This window comes from Balaenoptera borealis (genome assembly GCF_965194805.1).
Source record: "Balaenoptera borealis genome assembly, chromosome: 4".
NCBI lineage: Eukaryota > Metazoa > Chordata > Mammalia > Artiodactyla > Balaenopteridae > Balaenoptera > Balaenoptera borealis.
The window spans coordinates 147,164,900-147,186,999 of NC_138861.1; the positions used below are offsets into that span (position 1 = coordinate 147,164,900).

Here is a 22,100-nt window from a genome sequence, read left to right on the forward strand (position 1 = left end):
CGCCCGCAGCTGCCGCCGCCTCGCTGGGGAGGGTGCCCGCTGACTCAACTGCCACACACCGCAGAGCCCGCCCGCCCGCAGGGGCGAAGGCAGAAGCGTTCATCTTCCCTGGGAGTCTCTCTATCCTCCACCCCAGGCCTGTTCCTCTCCTGCTCCTCACAAGTCAGGCGGTCCCCTTCCCGAGGATAAACCCGAGTGCGCCAGAGGGGCCCCATCCACAGGCCCCACACGCCCCGAGTCCGTACTTGGCCCATTAAGGACCAGGGACGCTAACACTGCGGACGGAATCACCCCTGCCCTCCCCGCCCGGTCCACCAGGGGGAGGCCCGCTGACGGCCCAGCGACGGTAGTGCAGCCTCCACCCCCCATCAGCCACCTTGTGGCCGGCGCTGAGCTGGGGGACGCTCCGCAGACACGACCCGCCGGATCCCCAAGGAGGTTCTGCTGACGTCTATGGACCGGCCTCGGCGGGCACAGTGCTGGCTCAGGATCAGGACCCGGAGAGGCAGGGCGGGCCGCCGGGGCTGGGTCTGGTGTGTCCCGCCCACCCCAAAGGGTGCCGGAGGCGGGCCAGGCTCCAGTCGCACACCTGTAGCGGCAACTGCTCGGCCCACAGAGCCTAAGAGGCTCCCCGCTCAGGCCATCAGGTATCACAGCGCGGCGTGAAACAGAGCACAAACCAACATCTACGCAGGGAGAGGCCAGGCGGTCGGGCGTAGGACAGGCACCGGGAGCCCGGCTGGGCCTCCTGGGTTCGAGTGGGCTCGGCCCTGCGTGCGGCCGATAGCCCGGCACACGCTCTCCCAGACACACAGACACGAGCCCACAGAGTGAGGGCACCAAGGAGGGCGGGAGGGGGCCGGCACGGCGGGGCTGGGGGGCCGGCGCTCTGGGGAGCTGCTCGAAGAGACGGTGCAGCGGCTGGCGGACCTGGACAGGTGAGGGTGACAGGTTTCTAGTCTTTTCAAATGGGGGCGACTTGAGCTGTTTCAACCAGCCACCAGGAGGGTGCCTTGTGGCCCCCAGGGAGGAAAGGAGATGGCAGGGTAAGGCTCCAGAGGAGGCGGGCGGGGTTCGGACCCGAGCACAGGGTTGGCGGCTGTGGCTGGGAGGAGAGGCAGAGCCTCTGTCAGGAAGGGCAGGAGGGGGGTGGGGTAGAAGCTTCGCAGACAGCCCTGAGTGACGTCTGACCCTCTCTCTGTTAAATCTTAGACAAGGTCATTGTGGCTGGCTGGCTGGGGTGGGAGGGGAGCAGCCCAGGAGAGCGAGGAACGTCTGGAATAGTCTTTTGGGGGAACAGAGAGAAACAGGCTTGAACTGCCAGGCACTGTGGCAGGTGGGGCCCTGGCCGGGGGAATCCTCCAGAAGCCTCAGTGCTGCTGCCGGAGGTGGCGGGTGCCCAGACTCCCCCAGAGCAGGGTCTGCAGCAGGGTCTGGGTGAGGAGAGAGCCCCGGAGAGACGGGAGGGCCAGGTGAGACGTCACCGTGGGGTACGGGGGGAGGACGCATCCTCCGTGCACGTTCGGAGGATGGGGGTACAAACATGAGGCGTGATCACCACCCAAGAAAAACATACAAGATGTTCAGCAGACGAGATGTCAACAGTCTCATTATGTGACCACCCGCCCAACTCCGTCAGAAAAACATGAAGCCCCCAGTGTATAAACAGGCAATGCTGACGGAAGATAACTGAAATGCAAGAACTCTGATTGGCTAAAAATGACAAAGAAGAGCCGGCACCACTAGGGGTGGGAGGGAAGAAAACAACAGCGAGGCCCCACGTTCTCCCCTATCAACTTGACATAGGATTTCATAAAGGTTACAGCCAGGGTGGGAGATGGGAAAGATCGTGTTCTGTTGATAAGCATGTAAATCAGAATAAACTTTCTGGAAAGCAATTTATAAGTGTCAAGAACCCTTACAAAGCAAAGTTCATGGTTGTTGGCTCAGTTTCTACACTTCTGTGAATTAATCTTAAGGAAAACTAGAAATGCAATAAAAAAAAAAAGATGTTCATCTCAGTGTTATTTATCGTAGTGAAAAAGTGGAATGTCCAACAATGAATGATCAGCCTAAAACATTCTGGTCTACTCCTGCAATGAAATACGATGCAGCAACACTGAAACACTGTTATGTACGATGCACCTGGGAATGTTATCTTGCGAGACAGATGTCAATCACAGAGGACCACACAGTGGATGATTCCATTTATATGACGTGTCCAGAACAGGGAACTCTACAGAGTCCAAAGTAGATTGGTGGCTTCCACGGGTTCAGGGTGTAGGGGAGGAATAGCTAAGGGGTACAGGCTTCTTCTTGAGGTGATGAGAACGTCCTAAAATGGACTGTGGGGATGGGTGAACACCTCTGTGAAGATACTAAAAACCACCGAATCGCACACTTTACACGGGTGAATTGCGTGGTGTGTGAACTATATTCCAATAAAGCTGTGTACAAAAAGACCCATAAAACACAAAACAAAAACATAGGAATCTATTAAATAGGACGTGGGAGTTGAAAAAAATCAGGATATAATGTATAAATGGTTTGATGCCAACTCTGGCACGTGGAGGGAGAAAAAACTGGAAGGAATCCAGCCAAAAAGTTCAGCTAAATATGATCGCATGTCGGTGACTTCCCCCCTTGATTGTGCTTTGCAAACTCTCTACAGTCACTGAGGGTGTAATCACAGCCCCCCCGCAGGGGCCTCTGGGCAGAGAAGGGCCCAGCCCTGCACAGAGCCTGGGACCGTTCCCGCTGTGGCATCTGGGAAATGGGGAGATGGTGGGGAGGGCCTCACTGCCCTCTGGGTGGGTGTGGCCACCCCCTTCCCCTCCCCGCTACCTGGAGCTGAGGCCCTGGGGCAACTCTCTCCCTGCAGCTCTGATGTCAAGTGTAATTTCAAGAAAAGCAGCTCAGGGCTCAATGTGCAATTCACCAAGGCATTCTGAGCCCTGCTACCGCTGGGCTCTAGCTGTGGGGCGGGCAGGGCAGGAGTCCTTGGGGATGCGGGAATGCCCAGCCCTTCCTGGCTGGCCTCCCGGCCTCTGGCCTCAAGTCCAGCCTCAGTGGCAGCCTGAGGGAGCTCTCTAGTATGCAAATCCGACCCAGGCTTTCCAGGGTTCAGAAGCCCTTGTCTGGGAGGGTGGCCTGGGTCCTGCAGCCTCAGACCCCAACCTCTCTTCCCACCCCCAGAGGCTGCTTCTGTGACCTCCTCGGAAAAGGCTCCCAGGCCCCTAGGCTGGGTCAGGGCCCCTCCCCTCCCAGTGCTCTGCCCCCTCCCCATCCCCCAGGTCCTCTGGTTACCTTTGCCCTCCCCAACAGACCATATGCTCGCCGAGGGATGGCCCATCCACCTGCCCCAGCGCAGAGCCCAGGAGGGGCTGCAGAGTGGGGTGGAGGGGCAGGCTGGGCCAGAGCATCAGGTGGGTGGGTTTGGTCCTGTTCACCCCATGGGATTGATCTTACTGAACAAATGTAGTAAAGTGCGTAACACGTGTTATTTTCACAAATGGACACACCCATGTAACTACCACCCAGACCAAGAAACGCACCTGTCAGCACCCCAGAAACGCCCCAACCTGAAATCGCTGGGTGACCTGGCCGCCTCTGTGGACCCAGCCCTGCCTCCCAGGCTCCCTTTTCAACCCGCCAAGCCTCAGATTTCCCATCTAGATGCCAAAGGGCTGAACCAGGATCGCAAGTTCTTCCCACCTCTCTGTCAACGTGTAAAGGGCACAGGTGAGGGAGTGTTGCAGGGAAGTACTCCTGGAGGAGGTGGCGCTCACTGGGCCGACCCGGGAAGGTGTCCTCTGGCAGAGCTGGGAGGCAAAGGCCCAGGGGGGCGCGGGTTCCTGCACAAACCTACGCCGCAGACGCCACGAGAGGCACCTTCTTATCCTCTCTGTTAACTCCTAGGGGGCGGGCAGGCCCCAGCGCCCGGAGCAGGACTTAGCTCAGAGCCAGCGAGCGTCGCGCTCACGGCCTCCAGGCTGGCCTCCTTACCTCCAGCACGTGCCCCGTGATGTACTTCTCACAGCCATCGCAGCGGATCCCGAACTTGGTGTGATAGTCGGCCTCACAGTAGGGCAGCCCGTCCCTGCAACAGAGCCGGCAGTCAGGACGGCGGGGGCACCCCCAGGACCCTCAAGCCCTCAAGAGTCCTCGCCAACGAGAGCGGCCACGTCCAAGGAGCAAACGCCCACTTCCTCCTACTCTGGATAACAGCACAGCCCTTAGACAGCATGTATGGGGCACTTACGGGCACCAGCACGGCCCCTCGGTCATCAGGGCAGCCCCATGAGAAATACCACAAAGATCGTCCCATTTCACAGGTGGACAAACTGAGGTGCAAGAGGTGGGGCCGCCTGCCCAGGGGGCGAGCGAGGGCTGGTGGAGGGCTCCAAAGGCTGAGCCCAAGGAATCAAAGCTGCGTCTCGGAAATAAAAGACGTTTCCGCAGACGTGGCTCTTCCTTCCAGTTCATTCTGTCCGATGTTTAACATCCGGGGTGGGAAATAGTCTATTTACCCATCGGGTGGCTTCCTGCTCCTTCTGAAAGGGGTCTGGGGTGCTGGAGAAAAACGTGAGCCGACAAGGGGGTGTGACCAAGCCGCCCACGTTGGAGACCAGGTCTGAGGGTGACAAGATGCCAAGTGGCAGGTGTGCCTTGGGACCGACCCTCACCCTCCTGGGCGTGGCTGGGAGCTTCCTGCTCTCGAAACCCGAGGGGCGAGGGGCATCAGGCTGCGCAGGAAGGAGCGGGAGGACCACACGGCGGCGATGCGTCCACGCTCCCCGCGCACAGCAATGGCGGGCTTACTACGCGCCACGCACGTGGCTTGTGGCTTTGGGAAATTGGGACGAGCGGGACACCCTCGTGGGCGCTGCTCCTGAATATCTGGGCAGCCGTGGGTGGGCGGCTCAAACGCTGAGCCCCCTTCACTGAACTGTAAGGAGACAGCTGGTTTGCAGGTGGTGGACGGAAGACAACGCAGGCATGAGGCCTGGACAGCACCTGGCCTGCAGTCGGAGCTCATTAATTATCATTACGCGGTCAGCACCACGGGACGAGGGGCAGTGACGATGTCGGAGGTGGTGCCAGCGCTCCCTGCTGGGCAGCGGTGAGTGAACAGCCTTGCACTCAAATGCCCAGTCCCAGCTGTCACTTAACCTGTCTGGGCCTCAGCTTCCTGGCTGTGAAGTGGGATTGGTAAGAGCAAGGTCTAAGTAAGACAAGGTATGGCCGGCGCCTGGCACTCGGTGGCTGAGGCCATTGTCATTGTCATCGCCAACCGGGGCTGTCCCCCTGGCCCCAGGTCCAGCCCAATGGGACTTGGATGTGGAGGCGACTGGCACGGCAGGTGCAGGGTCGGGGGCGTTACTCTGGTGCATCTTCCCCCCCACCCGCACTGCTGACGTTGCCGTGTTAGCCCCAGTTTGATTTTGATTTTTGCTCAGCTGCTAACAGAAGGTGAGATTTCTCAAGCTGTTGGGAGACTGCAGCTAGTGGCGCCCTCTTTTCCTCAAAGCTCGGGACCTTGTCTGGGTCACACAGATGCCGGCAGGAGGGGTGAGGTCCCGGTGTTTCTCTGCAGCCTCAGAAACGAAGCAGCCCTTCCTTCCACAGGGGAGGGGACGTGTACATTGGGCCCTTAGGGTCCACCTTCAAATGCCCTGACCTCAGGGCCCTGACCTCTCCCCACAAAAGGCTGCACATGCAGCAAATCCAGGAGGTTCAAAGATTAACGTCTCCATGGCAACACCACGGCGCCCTCATCATCAATCCCGGGGCTGTTCCGGAGGCTGCTAAGTAACATACACGCTGTGTGGGTGAGAGGGGCTGCAGCGCTCCGGGGGCTGGGCATCGTTCTGTTTTATTTCAAGTGCTCTGTCCCCAAGGCTGCCTTGGCCTGTCACTCACCCCTTCCCTTTACTATGACAGAGGAAACAGGTCCTGGCCCAAGCGGCCAGAAACCCCCCCAGCCTGGACAGAGGCTCATCTTGGTGTGGGGACTCTCACCGGCAATGTTTGATTTTGAGATAATTGTGGATCCAAACACAGCTGTAAGAAACGGGACAGAGAAACCAGGATGGCCTTCCCCAGGTTTCCCCAAGGATCCCATCTTACAGAATTAGAGTACAAGGTCCACCAGGAAATTGACACTGGCACATGCAGCAACCCGATTCGGATTCCCCCAGTGTACACCCACTCTCGCATGCACACGTGTGTGCATGCATGTATGTGTGTGTGTTTTATTCTCTGAAGTTTTACTGCAGCAGTTTTTTACCCCAGTCAATGCCTGTGATGGTTCTATTCCCTCAGGGCATCAAGAACTAGCATAGTCTGTGACAGAAGTTGCCAAAAAAGCCCCTTCCTGGCAGGAGGGAGCCGCTCTGCACTCAGAGAAGCTGCTCCTTTGAGCTCAGCCTGTAACCCTTCCCTCCCCTGTGCTGTCTGGGGGCTCACCTGACTCAGTTTCCTGATCTCCAGGGATTAGAATGCACCTCCACTCCTGGCAGACCAGCTGCCCCTGCTCAGGGCCCGATCCCCAGAAGCTCGCTCCCCACGGCCTCTGGATAACAGCGCTCCCCCCGCACCCCAAACCAGCCATCGCTGCATCCTGAGCACACATCAGGGACCCTGTGTCGGCCAGCGGGAGCTGCCCGATGGCCCCGCGGCAGAAGACGGGGCTGTGCTGTCACACCTGTGACACCTGAGCCCGGTCAGCCCTCTCTTCCTTGCTCTGCTGCCAGCCTCAGCTGACGCCCACTTTGCATTCTGCAGAGGATGCAGGCACCAGCAAGGGGGGCGAAATCCACGAGCGAGGGTGGCACCAGGGGCCGTGCGGGGAGTTGTTTTACAAGGTCAAAGGTGAGAGCGCTAACGTCTCTGTCCCAGTGAACAGAAACAGCATGGGAGTGTCTGCAAACCACACTGAGGAAGCAAGACTGGCAGGGAGAGGGGCCCAGCTGGGGCTCTTCCCCTGGCACAGACAGGAGGAGCTGGCAGGAGGGCAGGAGAAAGGCCGAGCATGCAGGAGGGTGGGCACAGGACGAGCCCTGCCCTGCCCCCCGGTGACAGGGCGAGCCCCGCCCACTCACTTGCTGATATACTCCGCGTTCAGTTGTTTCCCGCAAGTCTTGCACTTGAAGCAGCCCAGATGCCAGTGTTTGTCCAGGGCCACCAGGGACTGGCCGTTTTTGATCTCCACCCCGCAGCCCTTGCAACCTGGAAGAAAGAACGGAGAACAGCCGTCATCCTCGTGGGCGTGGGCGAGAGGAGCGGGGTGGCGGCCCTGCACCGCCGGGACTTCAGACACCACAGGGGCAGTGAGAGCGGGCCGGGGGCCGGGACAGGGGGAACCGTCCAGCTGCGGGCGTTACACGACGGCCGGTGTGAGCGCGCATTGAGCGCCGACTGCATGCAGCCTAGGCCGCGAGCCCGGGATACCAGGATGAACCAGACAGAGGCCCCACCTTCCAGAGATGGGCGTCCGGGCCTGCGGAAGCAGATGTGGACTTGCACATGGGCACCCTGCTGTGGGCACTGCCCCAAGCATGGCCCGGGCAGCAGGGTGCCATGATGGCAGGAGCTCTGGGTGGCCTCGCCTGTCCTGCTCTGTTGGCAGGCGGACTTTGAACCTAATTGTGCCCCCCCAGGAAAGGTGCCGCTTTAGAGAGGTTGGAGCCCCAATGCCTGTCCTCCAAGCGCTCGCCTGCCAGGGTGCCCCTCCCAGGAAGCCCTCCGGCCCCGGCTTCTGAGCTCCTTCTGTGGCCATCCGCGCCACATCCCGGACATGGGACACGCTGACCACCCGCGCTCCTGCTCCCGGTCTCAGCCCAGGTCGGAGCCAGGCCCCAGGAAGCGCCTTCATGTCCGGGTGATGGGTGCTCTCCCTCCCACGGCCCTCAGCCTGGTCTGGGCCCCTGACCGGTCTCCCCCCTGCCCCTCCAGCCACGCCCGTCCCTGATCAAGCCCCCCCTGGGGTCTCGGGTGCTCAGTACACGGCCCTGCTGCCTCCCGACCCCTCCAGCCAGGGGCAGCCGCACCGGGGGCTCCCACAGTCAGTGCCACGTGTGCTGAAGGACCAGGGGGTGGAGCAGGCCGGGCAACGTCAGGGGCAGAGACAGGCAGCATGACCTGCCTGGGGTGTGTGAACATGTCTGTATCGAGTATGTATACGTGTATCTTACATGCATGTGCTGTGTCTGATTATGTGCACTTGTATCTTTGTGTGACTACACGTCTGTGTGCAAACAAGTGTATCTGTATGTGACTGTGTGCAGGGGTGTGTGTGCATGAGTGTATCTACGTATGCGTGTGTTAGTGCCTGTGTGTGTGATGTGTCATGTGTATGCATGAGTGTATGTGTCTCTGTGTGAATGTGTGTCCCTGCGTGAGTCTATTTGTGTGTGTGTGTCTGTGTAAGTGTGTCTGTGCATAAATGTGTGTATGTCTGGATGTAGGTCTATCCGTCTCTGTGTGTGTCTGTGTGTGGCTGCACGTGTGTGTCTCTATGTGTCTTGTCTGTGTGTGTGTCTGTGTGTGTCTAGTATGTCCGTGTACATCTGTGTGTGTCAGGGACACGACAAGGGTGGGGCCTTGGGGACCCCAAAGGGCCCTGATGAGCAGAGGTGAGGAGGGGGTGCCCTGAGGGACTCAGCAGCTCCCGGGCTCAGCCAGGCAGGGACCCCCCTACCCAAGATGAAAGAATGAGGCCCAAGGTCCAGCAGCGTGGCTCCAATCCTGGCCCTACTCCTCGGGGTCACACTGGACAAGCCTCTTTCCTCTCCGTGTGGAGCCCTGTATCCAGCAGGGGGGTGGGGCGGGGCGGTCACATTCAACGACAGATCTCATATGAAGACAGCAGAGCCCGCACGTCTAGGTGCTGATGCTTCTGGGACACGCCCGACGCACGGCGGGCTCGCCAGACTCTGCTCTGACAGGGATTTGCTCTCCTTCTGGGCAGAGCGCAGCATCACGTTATCTTTAAGAATAAAAAATATTTAATATCTACAGAACTGTTGGTCAAACTCTAGATTTCTTAATTTACCACACCGTCAAATCCACTGGCAACTTTGGAAAAGACCCAAAGAACAGGCTCAAACCCCAAGGTCCAGGGCTGGGAGTGAAGAGGGGACCTCCCAGCCATCTCAGGATCCTGGAGCCCAGCCAGGCTGGCGGCAGAGAAAAGCCCAGTCAACGAACGCCGGAATGCATCGGAGCCAAGAGGAAGCTCCCTCCTCAAGTTCAGGAGGCATCCAGACCCCTCCCCACCCGCCCCCTCAGTCCGTCCCCAGCAGAGCAGGGCCGACACCACCTCCCAACGCTGGATCCGTACAGCTTTGACTCTGGGCCCTCACCTAGCGGGTGACCGCGGGCACACACGGCACGCTCTGTGCCAGCGCCTCTCGACCAGGGCCATTTTGCTCCCGGGGGCTTTTGGCCGTGTCTGGAGACAATTCTGGTCCTCCCAACTGGGCGGGGAAGGTGGGGGTCGTGCCCCAGGGGCCCGGAGGCCGGGAATGTTGCTCAACACCCTCCAGGGCACAGGTTGGGCCCCACCACAAGGAATCGTCAGGCCCCAAATGTCAACAGCGCTGAAGTCGAGAAAGCCTGCTTGGAGCCTCGGTTCAGGTCTTCGTAGACGGGCAAAGCAAAGGAGCATCCCGGACCACGCCGGGCCTGGGGAGAGGCAGGGCACGGCAGTGGCTGGAAGCACAGACCCTGGAGCTAGGCTGCCCCCGCCAGCTGTGTGACAGTGACCGAGTCACTTCACGTCTCTGTGCCCACTAAGACAGGGACGCATTTTATGGGGGTAGCAACAGTACCAGCCTCACGCAGCTGTCATGAGCTAACAGAGACAGGCCTGTGGTGTGAAGGACGCGTTTGAGGAATGAATAAGCGCACGTGAGCTGAACGCTCGAACTATTACCGCTGTTGTCTCGAGGGGGATACCTTGTGAGGGGCTGATTCCCTGCGGGAAGCCCCCCGCTCTGCCTCTTCCTGTATCAGCAGTGTGCCCCTCCCCCCAGGGCAGGGTCCGAGGCTCCGGGCAAACGTGCCACCTGCAGCCGAGGGGGGACGTGGCCCGCACCTCCACACCCCCTCCTCGTCCCCATCAACTCGGGGTAGAGTCTCACTAATAGTGAGCCGTGAACGTGGAGGCCAGAGCCGGGTGCGAGGACTGTTGTCATGGAAACGGCAATCATCATTTTCTAAACACATCTGGAGCTCAGCATAGCTTCGCAGGGCTTTGCAAATGACAGGTGAATCTTCTGTGATGAATCTGCTTGACAACAGCTGTCAACGCGCAGACGTCCTTGTGGGAGTGTGTCCCCACTGCCCGGGGGCAGAAGGGGGACACACTTTGGCCTGGAAGGGCCAAAGCCTGCCATCCACTCGCCCTCGCACCCTGGGTCTGGCTCTGCCATCACAGCAACAGGATGGACCTGGGCCCCTTCCCCAGCATGACCGTTCTAGAACCTTCCAAAAAGTTTCCTTGTTTCCCCTCAAGTGCCCCCTCCTCTAGCAGACGTGGTCATGGGTTCAAAGGCCCGGCTCTGCCACTAACTCGCATGGGACCCAGGACGTGTCGGGTGCCTCTCTGAGCCCCAGCTGTGGACTCGGGGTGGGAGTGGGGCGCAGGATCGGACTCCCTCGCCCACTGTCCTCCTCAGATCTAACTGGGAGTGGAGGGGCGTCTGGGTCGAATCTGAGATTGACCTTTGATGGCAAGGAACCGACTGGGTTCTAACTTTAAAATGCCTGAGACGTTATGGGCTTGGCTTGCGATTTCTCTAAGGAGCCCGGGCCAAGCAGGAGGAGCTGCAAGCATCTGCTGGGAGAGAGAAAAAAGGTTCAAGTGCATCCCACCCACTGGGCTCTGCGTTGAACTGGCAACTCGACCCCCTGGCTGCAACGCGGTGGCTGGGGGGTGGGGAGTGGCGGCCAGGAGGGACATTGGTTCCTGGGGGCTACAGCACCCTACAAGGCAGATGCACCCCCACAAGGCAGCCACTGCACCCCACAAGGCAGATGCACCCCACAAGGCAGCCCGTGTGCCTGCTCCCCCCATGGGGCCCAGCCCCTCCTCATCTTTCCACGTCATCCCCTCATTTAACCTCAGCCTTGCCACAAGAAAGGCTCACTGCATTTCCAGAAGGGGGACTGGGGCTCTGATCCCGTCACCCACCCCTGAGCACATGGACAGTGCAACCCCACGTGGGCAGAAGACACAGAGGCTCCAAGGGCCACAGCCCAGGTGGTGAGGATGCACGTCGGAAGGCCTGAGGACCCGCCCCATCCACAGCACGGCCCCTCGTCGGCACACAGCCAGCAGAGGCCTTGGATGCCAGGGCCCTGCCCCTTCCTGCCCCTTCCCTCCTGACTCTGGCGGGCCGCCTGATCCTGGCTCCGAGTGTATCCCAGGGTCCGGGTGTGACCCCGTCCTGGCTGGGCTGGGCCCCAGCAGGTGGAGCCGAGCCCAGGAACGGGCCACGGCGGCTCCTCAGCTTGGACAGGGCTGGCCCGGTCCAAGGCCCCACATTCCCAGCTCCTGGCTGCTGCCACACCAGGCTGCCCCTCCGGGCCACCGCCCACACCCACCGCTGACCCCGTATCCACTCCCAAGGCCCGGAGAGGGCACACAGCGTGCCCAGGGCACCCAGGTGGTGAGTGGCGGGGTCTATTCCTCACAGCCGGGCTCAGAGCTGCGCCCTGACTGGAGTGGCGCCGGGCCCCTCTGAGGGCTGCCCTGTGACCAGCTCCAACCAGCAACCGGTTCAGAGCTGGAGAGTCCGGGAGGAGCCCGGAAAAGGGGAGGCTGGATGGGCACCAAGCGGGCTCTCCAGGAGGAGGCCCTCCCCCCAGGGCAGTCGGGGAGGCAGTCCAGGGCAGAAGCAGCGTGGAAAGCTCAGGTGCGGCGGAGGAGCTGGCCACCCAGAAGGAGGGGTGCCGCCCTCCCCGGGGAAGGCGCGGGCATCCAGCAGGAAGCGCCGATCCTGTTACTAAGCAACAGGCTCAGGCCGATGAGCGGAAGAGGGAAGCTCCGGTCCCTGGGACCAAGCCTGACCCCCACGGGAGCAGCCGGCCACTCTCCGCTTCCCCCAGGGAAGGCGGCCCCCAGAGGTGGCCATCTGCGGCTTTCCACCCCGTGCAAGAAGGGCTGCGTCCCTCCCCCAGCTGCCACCACCTGCAGGGCAGACCACGCTGCTCAGGCTCACATTCCTAGCATGCTCCCAACCCACCTCGGCACTACCTCCCTCAACAGCCATCTGTGGCTCCTCGTTGCCTCCAGGATGCAGCTGGAGCTCCCTGGCATGGCTTTGCCGCCTGGTTTCTTCACTTCCATTCCCTGCTCCCACACAGCACCCCGCCTTGTCCACTCACATGGGGGTGGCAGTTAGGCCCAGCTCATGCAGTGCCCTTCCCTCAATGCCTACCTATGAAAACCTGTGTTTTAGGTTTCAGAACAAAGCCCACCTCTTCAGAAAGCCTCTGGTCACAGCAGGGCGGGCTCCCCTGCTTTGGACTTTAAAGGCCTTGGCTCAAACCTCAGCCCCACCCCTCCCTAGCTGGACACTGGGCACCCAGCACTTCCCCTGCTCTCCACCAGACTCAGGGCACTTATGCTCCTGCAGAAGGAGGGAGGGACTCCTGCCTGGCCAGGCTGCTCTGGGGACAAAAGGAGGTGGGAGCTGGGAAGGCAATGCAGACATCCACACAGAAGCCAAGAGCTGGTGATGAATGTTTAATGCCTTCTAGGCACAAAAACGGTTCTAAGCTGGGGATTTTCACCATGGACTGGGAGAAGGGATAGGTTATAAAAGGGGTAGGTTATAGACCCATCTGGGGGTGAGGGCAGCATTTGTTCTTTGAAAACACAAATTTGATATTTTAAAATAAATTTCCATTTGGAGAGGGCAGTCTTTCTGCCCATGACATTTTAAAAAATCTCAAAAAAGTCTCAGACAATGAGTCTGTGATTGGGCATATTTCCCTTTTTACTTTGGCTGCCAGGAAGCTCTGGACAAACTCTTCAAACTAATCCCCGCCTTTTCAAATTCTGCTGTAGTTTTTGATTACTATTTCAGGCTTAATGATAATAGGACTGTTTGTTGAAGCAAATTCTCAAAAATTTAATCAATCCAGACCTCAGCTGGAGAGAAAGTTTTGAATGGAGAACTCTCCTAGCAGACCCCAAAGCAACAGCCTCACCAACTGCAACTGCTGTGAGCTTGCCTCCCCAAGGGATGAAGGCTTCGCCTCATTTCCCAGATAAAATTATTACCAGCCCCTGAAGCCTACACTCGGCTCCTGGGAGGACGTGCAGTCTCCTCTGTACAGACTTTCAGTGTCGCGGACAAGGAGGCAGGAGAGGACAGGAGAGTGAGGAGAGCCAGGGGCGGGCTCTGGAAGTCAATACAAACCCCTCCTCTGTCCCAGGACACGTGGCCCTGGCACTGGGGACACCACAGCCACCTTGCACACAGGGTGGGCTCTGAACACCCCGTTTCTGCAGTGGGAGCCTGGTGGGAGCAGGCCTGGGGCGCTGGGCTCCCTCCCTGTCCCTGTGTCCCATCTCTGGTCCCGGAAGAGCCACCCACAGGGAAAGGCCAGCGCCTTTCTGCTCCCGCCTCACTCTCTGCCCCACATCCACAAGCTCCTGACATGCCCCTGCTACTGGTTCTTTTTCACTAACAACCCCCTTCTTCATGCAAGAAGCATGTATTGAGCACCCACTGCATACGCACCTTGGCCCAGCTCCCAGGGGACAGAGCAGATAATCCAAGAGCCCCAGACCACAGGAGCCCAGAGGTCACTGTTCTCCTAGTGGCTCTCCCGAAGGGCTCCTGGATGCTCCGGAAATAACTGTGGGGAGCTGAGTGTGGGTGCTGGGGGGAGAGGACCAGAAGGAGGCCAGAAGGCTTCCTGGAGGAGGTGGGCTAGAGCCGGGCTGAAAGATGGAGTGGCACAAAGCGGGGAGGGCACAGGCTGAGCAAAGGTTTAGAGGCAGGAGTAGCCCAGAGACGCCTGGCCCTGGTTCCCTTCGTTGTGTTCATCCACAGTTATTCGCTTCCACTACTTCTGGTCCCAGTTTTCTCAGGCCTGCCACCCAGCACTGCCAAGCCCCCTCCGCCACGCAGCTCTGCGTCCACTTACTCCAGAGGCCCTGGGACAGGGGCACGCTGCTGCCCGCTGATGCGGGCAGGGAGCACTTCTGGCACATGCATTCCTTGCCGTTGAAGGTCACTCGGTCCCCGGGCGGGAAGGGCAACCTGAAATAAGACAGCGCATTACCAGCCAGGACCACCTCCTGGCTCTTCTCCTGGGTGGGGGGAGCCCCATCCTAGACACCACGCCGTCACCTCCCCGGGGACCACAGGCCCAGGGTGTCTGCATGCAGGCGCTGCCGTGGCCCCGTTGGGCGACCTCAGCCTGGTCACTGACATCTTAGCCTTAGTCTCCTCATTGGCACCGGCAGGCAGAATCACGGTGCAGTGGGCCGGAGCAGTGGGGGCCAGCCAGTGCTTGCACACGGCGATCAACTGGGCAGTCTCAGCCATTGGCCTCCTCCATCCAACCTTGCCTCCTCTGACCGCCCAGGATGCTTTGTCAGTTCAATACTAATGGCAACAGCACCGTTTACTGAGCATCTACTAGGTGCCAGGCCAGGTTCTATGACAGATTCCTTAATGCCTGCCTCATCTGTCACCTTTAAGATGCTTGCCCAAGTTGGTCTTTGCTTCATTTTTCTCTATGGGTGAGAAAATTGAAGTTCAGAGAGGATAGTTGACTTTTCCAAGGCCACGCGGCTGCTGCCTGTCAGAACCAGACTCAACCCAAGACCTGTCTGGCTCCAAAACGCCGTGATTTGCCTACCTGGGTCTCTCAGAAAACAGTGCTGCTAGGAGCATGCAAGACTGTATGCTGGATTCCGTCTTTAAAGTCTGGCATTTTGTTCATCATGGCTTTTTTTTTTTTTTGCATTAATTTCAATTTTTAAAATATCACATTAAAATATCATTTACCTTGATCATTTTTTTGGCCTCCCCTTAAATTCTGCATCCAAAGCAAGTAACCCACCGGCTGCACCCTAGTCCCAGCCCTGGGGCAAGGTGAAGTTACGGCCCTGGGCTGCCCAAGCGAGGCCGGTGGGGGCAGCAGAGCCGGCCCACCCGCTGCAGCCCCGGAACTTCCCCTCTGGTGACAGAGGTGGATCGGGTGCCTGCCTCTGGTGAGCTAGGGTCAGGCCACCTACTGCCATTGGGCCACTTCCTCCCCCAGCTCAGCCCGGCAAGAGAACCTGAGCCCCGCGGGCAGCAGTCTCTGAATTATCTGGACCAGGGCACGCCCCGTCCTCTGGCTTAAGCCTCTGTCGTGTCCCCCCTGCCTCCTTCGGGACCGGACAATGCCAGGCGCTCGACAGGTCACTGTCAGTGAATGAATGAGCAAGTAAGTGAACATGTCAATAACTGAAGGTCCCCCTGGAGGCCTAGCTCAGCCGCCTTCCCCTGCAGGGCCTCCTCTCGGAGCCTGCCTGGGTCACGCCGGCTCCGGTCCAGCCCCGACTCTGCGACCAGAGGAGCATTCTGACCCATGAGGCTGCCAAGTCTTCCCGTGAAAAAGCCCCGCCATAGCCCCCCACTTTGTGGGGCTGGCGTTCAGGGCCCTAGGTGGATTCAGCAGGTGTGTTCTTGGGCCCCAGCCAGCCAGTCTCGGCTCTTAGGGAGCAAGGACATATATAAGCTGAGCTGACCCCCGTCCCAAGACTTGCAAGATGGTCCTGCCGCTCTCCGTCCTTCAGCCGCCCTGGCAGCTGTCTGACGCCGTGCGCTGCATCGTGCGTCGTTAGTGCTGGGGTCTACCTCTCTCCCTCTCGCTGTCTTGCAGCTGCCTTGGTAACGGGGGGTCTTGGGCCACAGCGGGAGTCCCTTGCCATCCCTGGATGCGCTCTGAGAGAATCTCTGGCTGTGCAACCCAGAGCAAGCTGCCTAACCTCTCCGAGTGCCTGCCTCTCACTTGTAAAATGGGACTAAGAACATCTATGTCTCAGGGCTGTTATTTATCCATCCATGCATCTGACCTATAGCACGGAAAGCTCTAGCATTACCCCGGGACCCAGGAGGGGCTGAATGAATGGTAGCTATTATTTTATTAGTTCAACTTCCTTGAAGTGTATTTTGACAAATGTACACACTCATGTAACCAGGACCACAGTCATGGTATGGGACATTTTTGTCCATTGTAAAAAGCCTGCTGTGACCGTCCACACTCACCCCCCACACCCCGGCCCCGGGCGGCTATGATCGGCATTCTGTCCCATGGATCAGCCTTAATTTTCTGGAACTGCGTATAAATGGAATCACACAGTATGCAGTCTTTGATGTCTTGTTCTGCTGCATGTTTCTGAGATTCACTCACACGGCTGCACACACCACTGGTTTGTTCTTTTTGATTGTCAAATGCTGCTCCTTTGCACGGACAAGGTGCTCATGTCCAAGGACATCTGGATTCTTTCCAGTTTGGACTGTTACAAATAAAGCTGCTAAGAACATTTGCTGACAAGTCTGTGTGGACGTGTGCTTTTGTTTCTCCTGGGTAAATACCTAGGAGTGGAATTGCTGGGCCATGTGCTAACTGTGTGTCTAACTTTACAAGAAACTGCCAAACTGCTTTCTGTAGAGGTTGTACCACTTTGCCTTCCCATCAGAGACGTGTGACAGTTCCTTTCACTCTGTATCCTCACCAACACTTGACACTATCCATCTTCTTACTGTGAGTCATTCTAGAGGACATTGGATGGTATTTCAACAAGTTTTAATTGGAATTCCCCTGATGACTAGTGATCTTAATGTAATCGTTTCTTATGTTTATTGGTCATTTACATACATTTTTGTGGAGTATCTGCTAAACTCCTTTGCTCATTTTTAATAGTTTTTTTGGTCTTCTTATTATTGAGTTGTAGAAGTTCTTTATATATTGTAGATACCTGTGTTTCACCAGATATATATCCTCTATTAAGCTGATGGCTTGCTTTTTCATTTTCTTGATGTCTTTTGATATTATTTTTCTTCACTTTTCTATAGTGTGGGTCCTGCTGGCAACAAATCCTCTTAGCTTTTGTGTGTCTACAAAAGTGTTTTGCCTTCATTTTGTGTGTGTGACAGCTTTACTGACATTATTTTATTCACGTGCTCTATAACATTCACATACCATTCAATGTGTGCAATTCAGTGGTTTTTAGTGTATTCAGAGTTGTGAATACACAATCAAATCCCCGCAATCAATTTGAGGACATTTTTCATCACCCCAAAAAGAGATGCAGTACCATTTGGCAGTCTTGCCTTCATTTCTGAAAGTTTTTTTTGTGGGGGAGGCTTGGTATAGAATTGTTTGATAGATTTTTTTTCTTTCAGCTCTTTAAAGATGCTGTCCTATCATCTTCTGGTGCACATTGTTTCAGATGAGAAGTCTGCAGTCATTCTTCTGTTCCATTTCACATACTGGGTTGTTTTGTTCCCCACTTACCGCTTTTAAGATTTTCTTCTTATTACTGTCACTCAGAAGTTTGATTATGATGAAGTTGGTAGGTTTTTGCTGTGCTTATTCTGCTTGGGATTCACTGAGATGAGTTTATAGTTTTCATCAAATTTGGACATTTTCCAGCCATTATTTCTTCAAAAATTTTCAGTCTTCCCCGCTCCCAATCTAGACAGAAAAATTTATATCCACAGATCGCTGAGTCTCTTTTCATATTTTTCAGTCTTTTTTCCTGTCATTGCTTTAGTTTGAATAGTTTCTATTGTTATGTTTTCAGGTTCACCCATCTTTTCCTCTATAATATATAATCTACTGCTAATTCCTTTCAGGGAATTTTTTATTTCAGAAATTTCAATGTTCATTTCTATAATTTCCATTTGGTTTCTTTTCTTCTACATTATGTCTTCTATAATGCTCCTACTTATGTTCATGTTTTCCTCTGAATACTTACCTATATTTACATCAGCTGTTTTAAAGTCATCGTCTGCTAGTTTCACCATTGATCTCATTTCTGGGTCTGTTGTTATTGACTGCTTTTCCTTCTGGCCCTGGGTCACGTTTTCCAGCTTCTTCTTATGACCAGTCACATTTGATGGGTGTTGGACATTGTCGATTTTATGTTGTCGAGGGCTGGGTTTTCTTCTCTTTCTGCAAAGAGTGTTATACTTTACTTTGGCAGGCAGTTAGCTCACTTGCAGACCAGCGTGATCTTTTTGAGGCTTGTTCTTGAACTTCGAGCAGGTTTATGCCTTCACTCTAGGGCAATTTCAGTTCCACTAATACGGCATGATGCTTTTGGTGTCCCCACTGCATACCTGGGTATTCCACAAGGAATCTCCACCTGGCCAGAACTCGAATGTCTCCCAGCCCTGGGAATGTTTAGCTTACAGCAACCTGGTCATTTTTTGCCCAACCTTGTGAAATTTCCTCTCTGTCTACATGGCTTCGTATTTAGTCCAAGATTCAAAGGCACCTCTATGCAGCTCTCCTGAGGTCTCGTTCTGCATAGCTCTCTCCCCCCTGCTATGCTGTTCTGTCTCTCACATCACTGTCTCTTAGCCTGGGGAGGATGCCACGCCCTACTTGGTTCCCTGCTTGTCCTCTGGTTCAAGAAACAGCCTCCAGGCAGAAAGCTGGGTGGTCACAGGGGTCCCTTCATTCGGCTGCCTTCTGTTAGTCCTGAGGTGCCTGTGTCCCAGTATCCCAAAACAGTTGTTTTGTATATTTTTTCCAGTTTTCTAGTTGTTTATAGTGGGTGGATAAGTCCAGGCCCAGTGACTCCAGCACGACACAGCTGTCAGCTATTATTTTTAACATATCGGATTACAGAGGCGATCTTTCAAACCCACTGTGATTATGTCACCCCTTGTCTCTAAGCTACGTGCACAGAAATCAAACATGCAGATTATCCTTGGGGGAACCTTGACCCACGCACGCTGCAATGACACACAGTGACTCTTCCGTTAGAAATGTCCCTTGTCATTGCTCCTTCCTGGCCCAGCACCTCTTCCCACCCCCAACAAAAGCTTCCCCTTCCGCCTAGAGCACGTGCCACAACTACAGAAAACAGCGGTAACAACACTCGGCAAGTCCCCTTTCAACTGGGTGTGGTGAGACAGAGAGAACAGACAGAGAATAAACTCTGGGGGTTTCATTCTTTGTTTTCTAGACAGAACGTTCCCCCTGGGAGCAATGTGTCTGGGGCTGTGGTGGGAGGGAGGGGGGGGAGGGAGGGGGGGAGGGGGGAGGGGGGGAGGGAGGGAGGGAGGGGGGAGGGGGGAGGGGGGGAGGGGGGGAGGGAGGGAGGGAGGGGGGAGGCAGGAGGCCCACGTGGGAGGGCTGCCCGCTGCTACCCCCGAGCCCCAGAGGTTCAGGGCAGAGAGGGGAGCGGGTGTAGCCTTGCTGCCGGGGCTGAGGACCTCATTCTGTCTCTAGCGGCCATTCACTGGACACCTGCTCCGTGCCAGGCGGCAGGCGCCGGAGAAGAGTCAGATCCGGTCCCTGTCCACGTGGGGCTCCCGTCAAGCAGCTCCGGGACACGGTGCCAGAGAAGGGTTGTAGGGCCCAGGATGCAGGGGGGCCGCGAGGAGGGAGAGGGAGGGGGCTGCTTTCCCGGGGGGAGGCTGGGGGGAGGCAGCTCTTGCTGCACTGCTGTGTCCCCAGATGCTGCGCCCGTAGGGTCTGGGCTAATGCAGCTCCAAGTCACCAGAGCCAGCCTGGGGCCTGGCCCACGTAGGCGCTTAGAAAAGCCTGGACGAATGAATGAATGAATGAACAAAGGAATGAAGGGACTGGAACAGACTGTGAAGCTCCTCTCAGCCAGGCTGGAGGCCATGGGGGTGGCGTGGAGGAGTGACAGGCAGAGGGAAAACAGGGACCCCAGTGTGGAGGCCTTGGCAGGACTCCAGGCAGGTGAGTTCTGGGTCTGAGTAAGGCAGTGGCTGGGCAGATTTCGGAAGTTCACGGTCGGGGGGACCTGGGAAGACGCCCATGCTTGGGGCTCGTGTGTCTGATGGGTTGGGCGCCAGTGCCACCTACAGATCAGGGACTTGGGTAGAGAGAGGCGGGGTGCGCAGGTGGGATGTGCCAGGATAGTGGAGGAGAGGGGAGCGGCAGTGGGTGGGCACGGAGAGGCCAAAGCGTGGACACTGCAGGCACCAACGTGAGAGGAGACAAGGCGGAGGCTCCGGACAGGAGAGGGGCTGGTGGGGGGGAGGGCCGAGAAGGCACAGGCGGGGGGAGAGCACCTCCCCAGAAGCCATCAGAGGCCTCGTGCTGGCAGCCTCAGAACCCACGGGCCTCTGCATCCCGGAAGGAGGGCTTGGTCCTGTGCTGCGGGCAAGGGGTGGGGGCCGGCAAGGTGTGGGGCTGGACGAAGGTGTGCCTCGGAGCAGGGCCAGGGTCCACCTGCCACCCCTTGGCTGGGTCCCGCCTCCCTCCCAGCCATATGAGACAATGGGAGGGAGGGAAGGAGGGAGGGAGGGAGGATGGAGGGAGGGAGGAGGGAGTGATGGAGGGAGGGAGGATCGAAGGAGGGAGGAGAGAGGAGGAAGGGAGGATGGAGGGAGGGAGGGAGGATGGAGGGAGGGAGGAGGGAGTGATGGAGGGAGGGAGGGAGGATGGAGGGAGGGAGGAGGGAGTGATGGAGGGAGGGAGGGAGGATGGAGAGAGGGAGGAGAGAGGAGGGAGGGAAGGAGGGAGGGAGGGAGGATGGAGGGAGGGAGGAGGGCGTGATGGAGGGAGGGAGAGAGGATAGGGAGGGAGGGAGGATGGAGGAGGGAGGGAGGATGGAGGAGGGAGGGAGGTAGGAGGGAGGGAGGAGGGAGGAGGGAGGGAGGAGGGAGGGAGGGAGGATGGAGGGAGGGAGGAGGGAGTGATGGAGGGAGGGAGGGAGGATGGAGGGAGGGAGGAGAGAGGAGGGAGGGAAGGAGGGAGGGAGGGAGGATGGAGGGAGGGAGGAGGGAGTGATGGAGGGAGGGAGGGAGGGAGGAGGGAGGGAGGAGGGAGGAGGGAGGGAGGCAGGAGGGAGGGAGGAGGGAGAAGGGAGAGAGGAGGGAGGGAGGAGAGAGGGAGGAGGGAGAGAGGAGGGAGGAATGGAGGAGGTAGGAGGGAGGGAGGGAGGAGGGAGGGAGGAGGAAGGAGAGAGGAGGGAGGAGGGAGAGAGGAGGGAGGGATGGAGGAGGGATGGAGGAGGGAGGAGGGAGGGAGGAGGGTTGGGGAGGAGCGGTTGCAGGTCCCGCACTCACCGGCAGACGGCACACACGAAGCAGTTGGGGTGGTAGGTCTTGCCCAGCGCCGACACCACCTCGCCCTCGATGAACTGGTCACAGCTGAAGCAGCGGGTCCCGTACAGTCTCTGGTAGTCCTGGGTGCAGATGTACTCGCCCTGCCGCACGAAGAAGCCGCCCTCGGCCAGGTCACAGCCGCATTCTGGGGACACACGGGAGGGGCCGAGGTAGCAGGTGACCTCCCCGGCCCCGACGGGCCCCAGGCGTATCCCTCACCACACACAGGCCTCGGTGCAAACTCAGGGTGGCTCGCTGAACCCTCGGGGGGCCAGGCCCCAAGCACAGACTCCAGCTCCGGCCCCTCAGCCTGGAGATGAGTGGATTTTCTTGTGGAAGCTTCTAGAAAGGGGCACGGACCCGGGATGAGAAGCAGGCTGTGCTGAGGGGCCAGCCCAGCACCTCCTCACCTCCTGAGCCCACCAGGGATGAAGTGCTGATGCCCCAGGGGCCCCCCGCAACCCCCGCTCCTCCAGGTGGGCTGTTCCCAGCAGGAAAATAACAGACGGGGGAGGCGGTTAACACCTGAGCACCTACTGCGTGCTAGGCCCTGTTCTGGGTGGGAGGGTCCCCTGACCACAGTGAGGCTTCCTGACCCCCGTCCACCCGTCTCCCCCAACATGGACGAGGCCAGACCGCCTGCAAAAGGGAGAGAGGCCGGGCACACTCGCACTGACCCCTAATATACCTCCTGCCCCAGGGGGGACCTGGGGGACGTTGCCAGGCGGAGGATGGAGTGCCTGCCCTCAGGACAGGCCCCAGGGCACA

General features: G+C 57.9%; 1 protein-coding gene across 29 annotated transcripts in view; it reads right to left on the reverse strand.

Annotated features, from left to right (window-relative positions):
* Positions 1–22,100, reverse strand: part of ABLIM2 (actin binding LIM protein family member 2) — a 152,501-nt gene that overhangs the window by 81,719 nt on the left and 48,682 nt on the right. For 28 of the 29 annotated variants that reach the window (XR_014244481.1, XR_014244482.1, XR_014244484.1 and 25 more), the window contains exons 3-6: positions 21,294–21,477; positions 14,167–14,282; positions 7,104–7,230; positions 4,006–4,099 (exon numbers count right to left, since the gene is read on the reverse strand). Coding sequence is in view for 2 of the 29 variants with exons in the window: in XM_082391452.1 (XP_082247578.1) it covers positions 4,006–4,099; positions 7,104–7,230; positions 14,167–14,282; positions 21,294–21,477 (521 nt within the window). In the remaining 27 variants the exon portion in view is untranslated. The remainder of the gene's footprint in view (positions 1–4,005; positions 4,100–7,103; positions 7,231–14,166; positions 14,283–21,293; positions 21,478–22,100) is intronic. The other variant, XR_014244506.1, reaches the window with a different exon arrangement.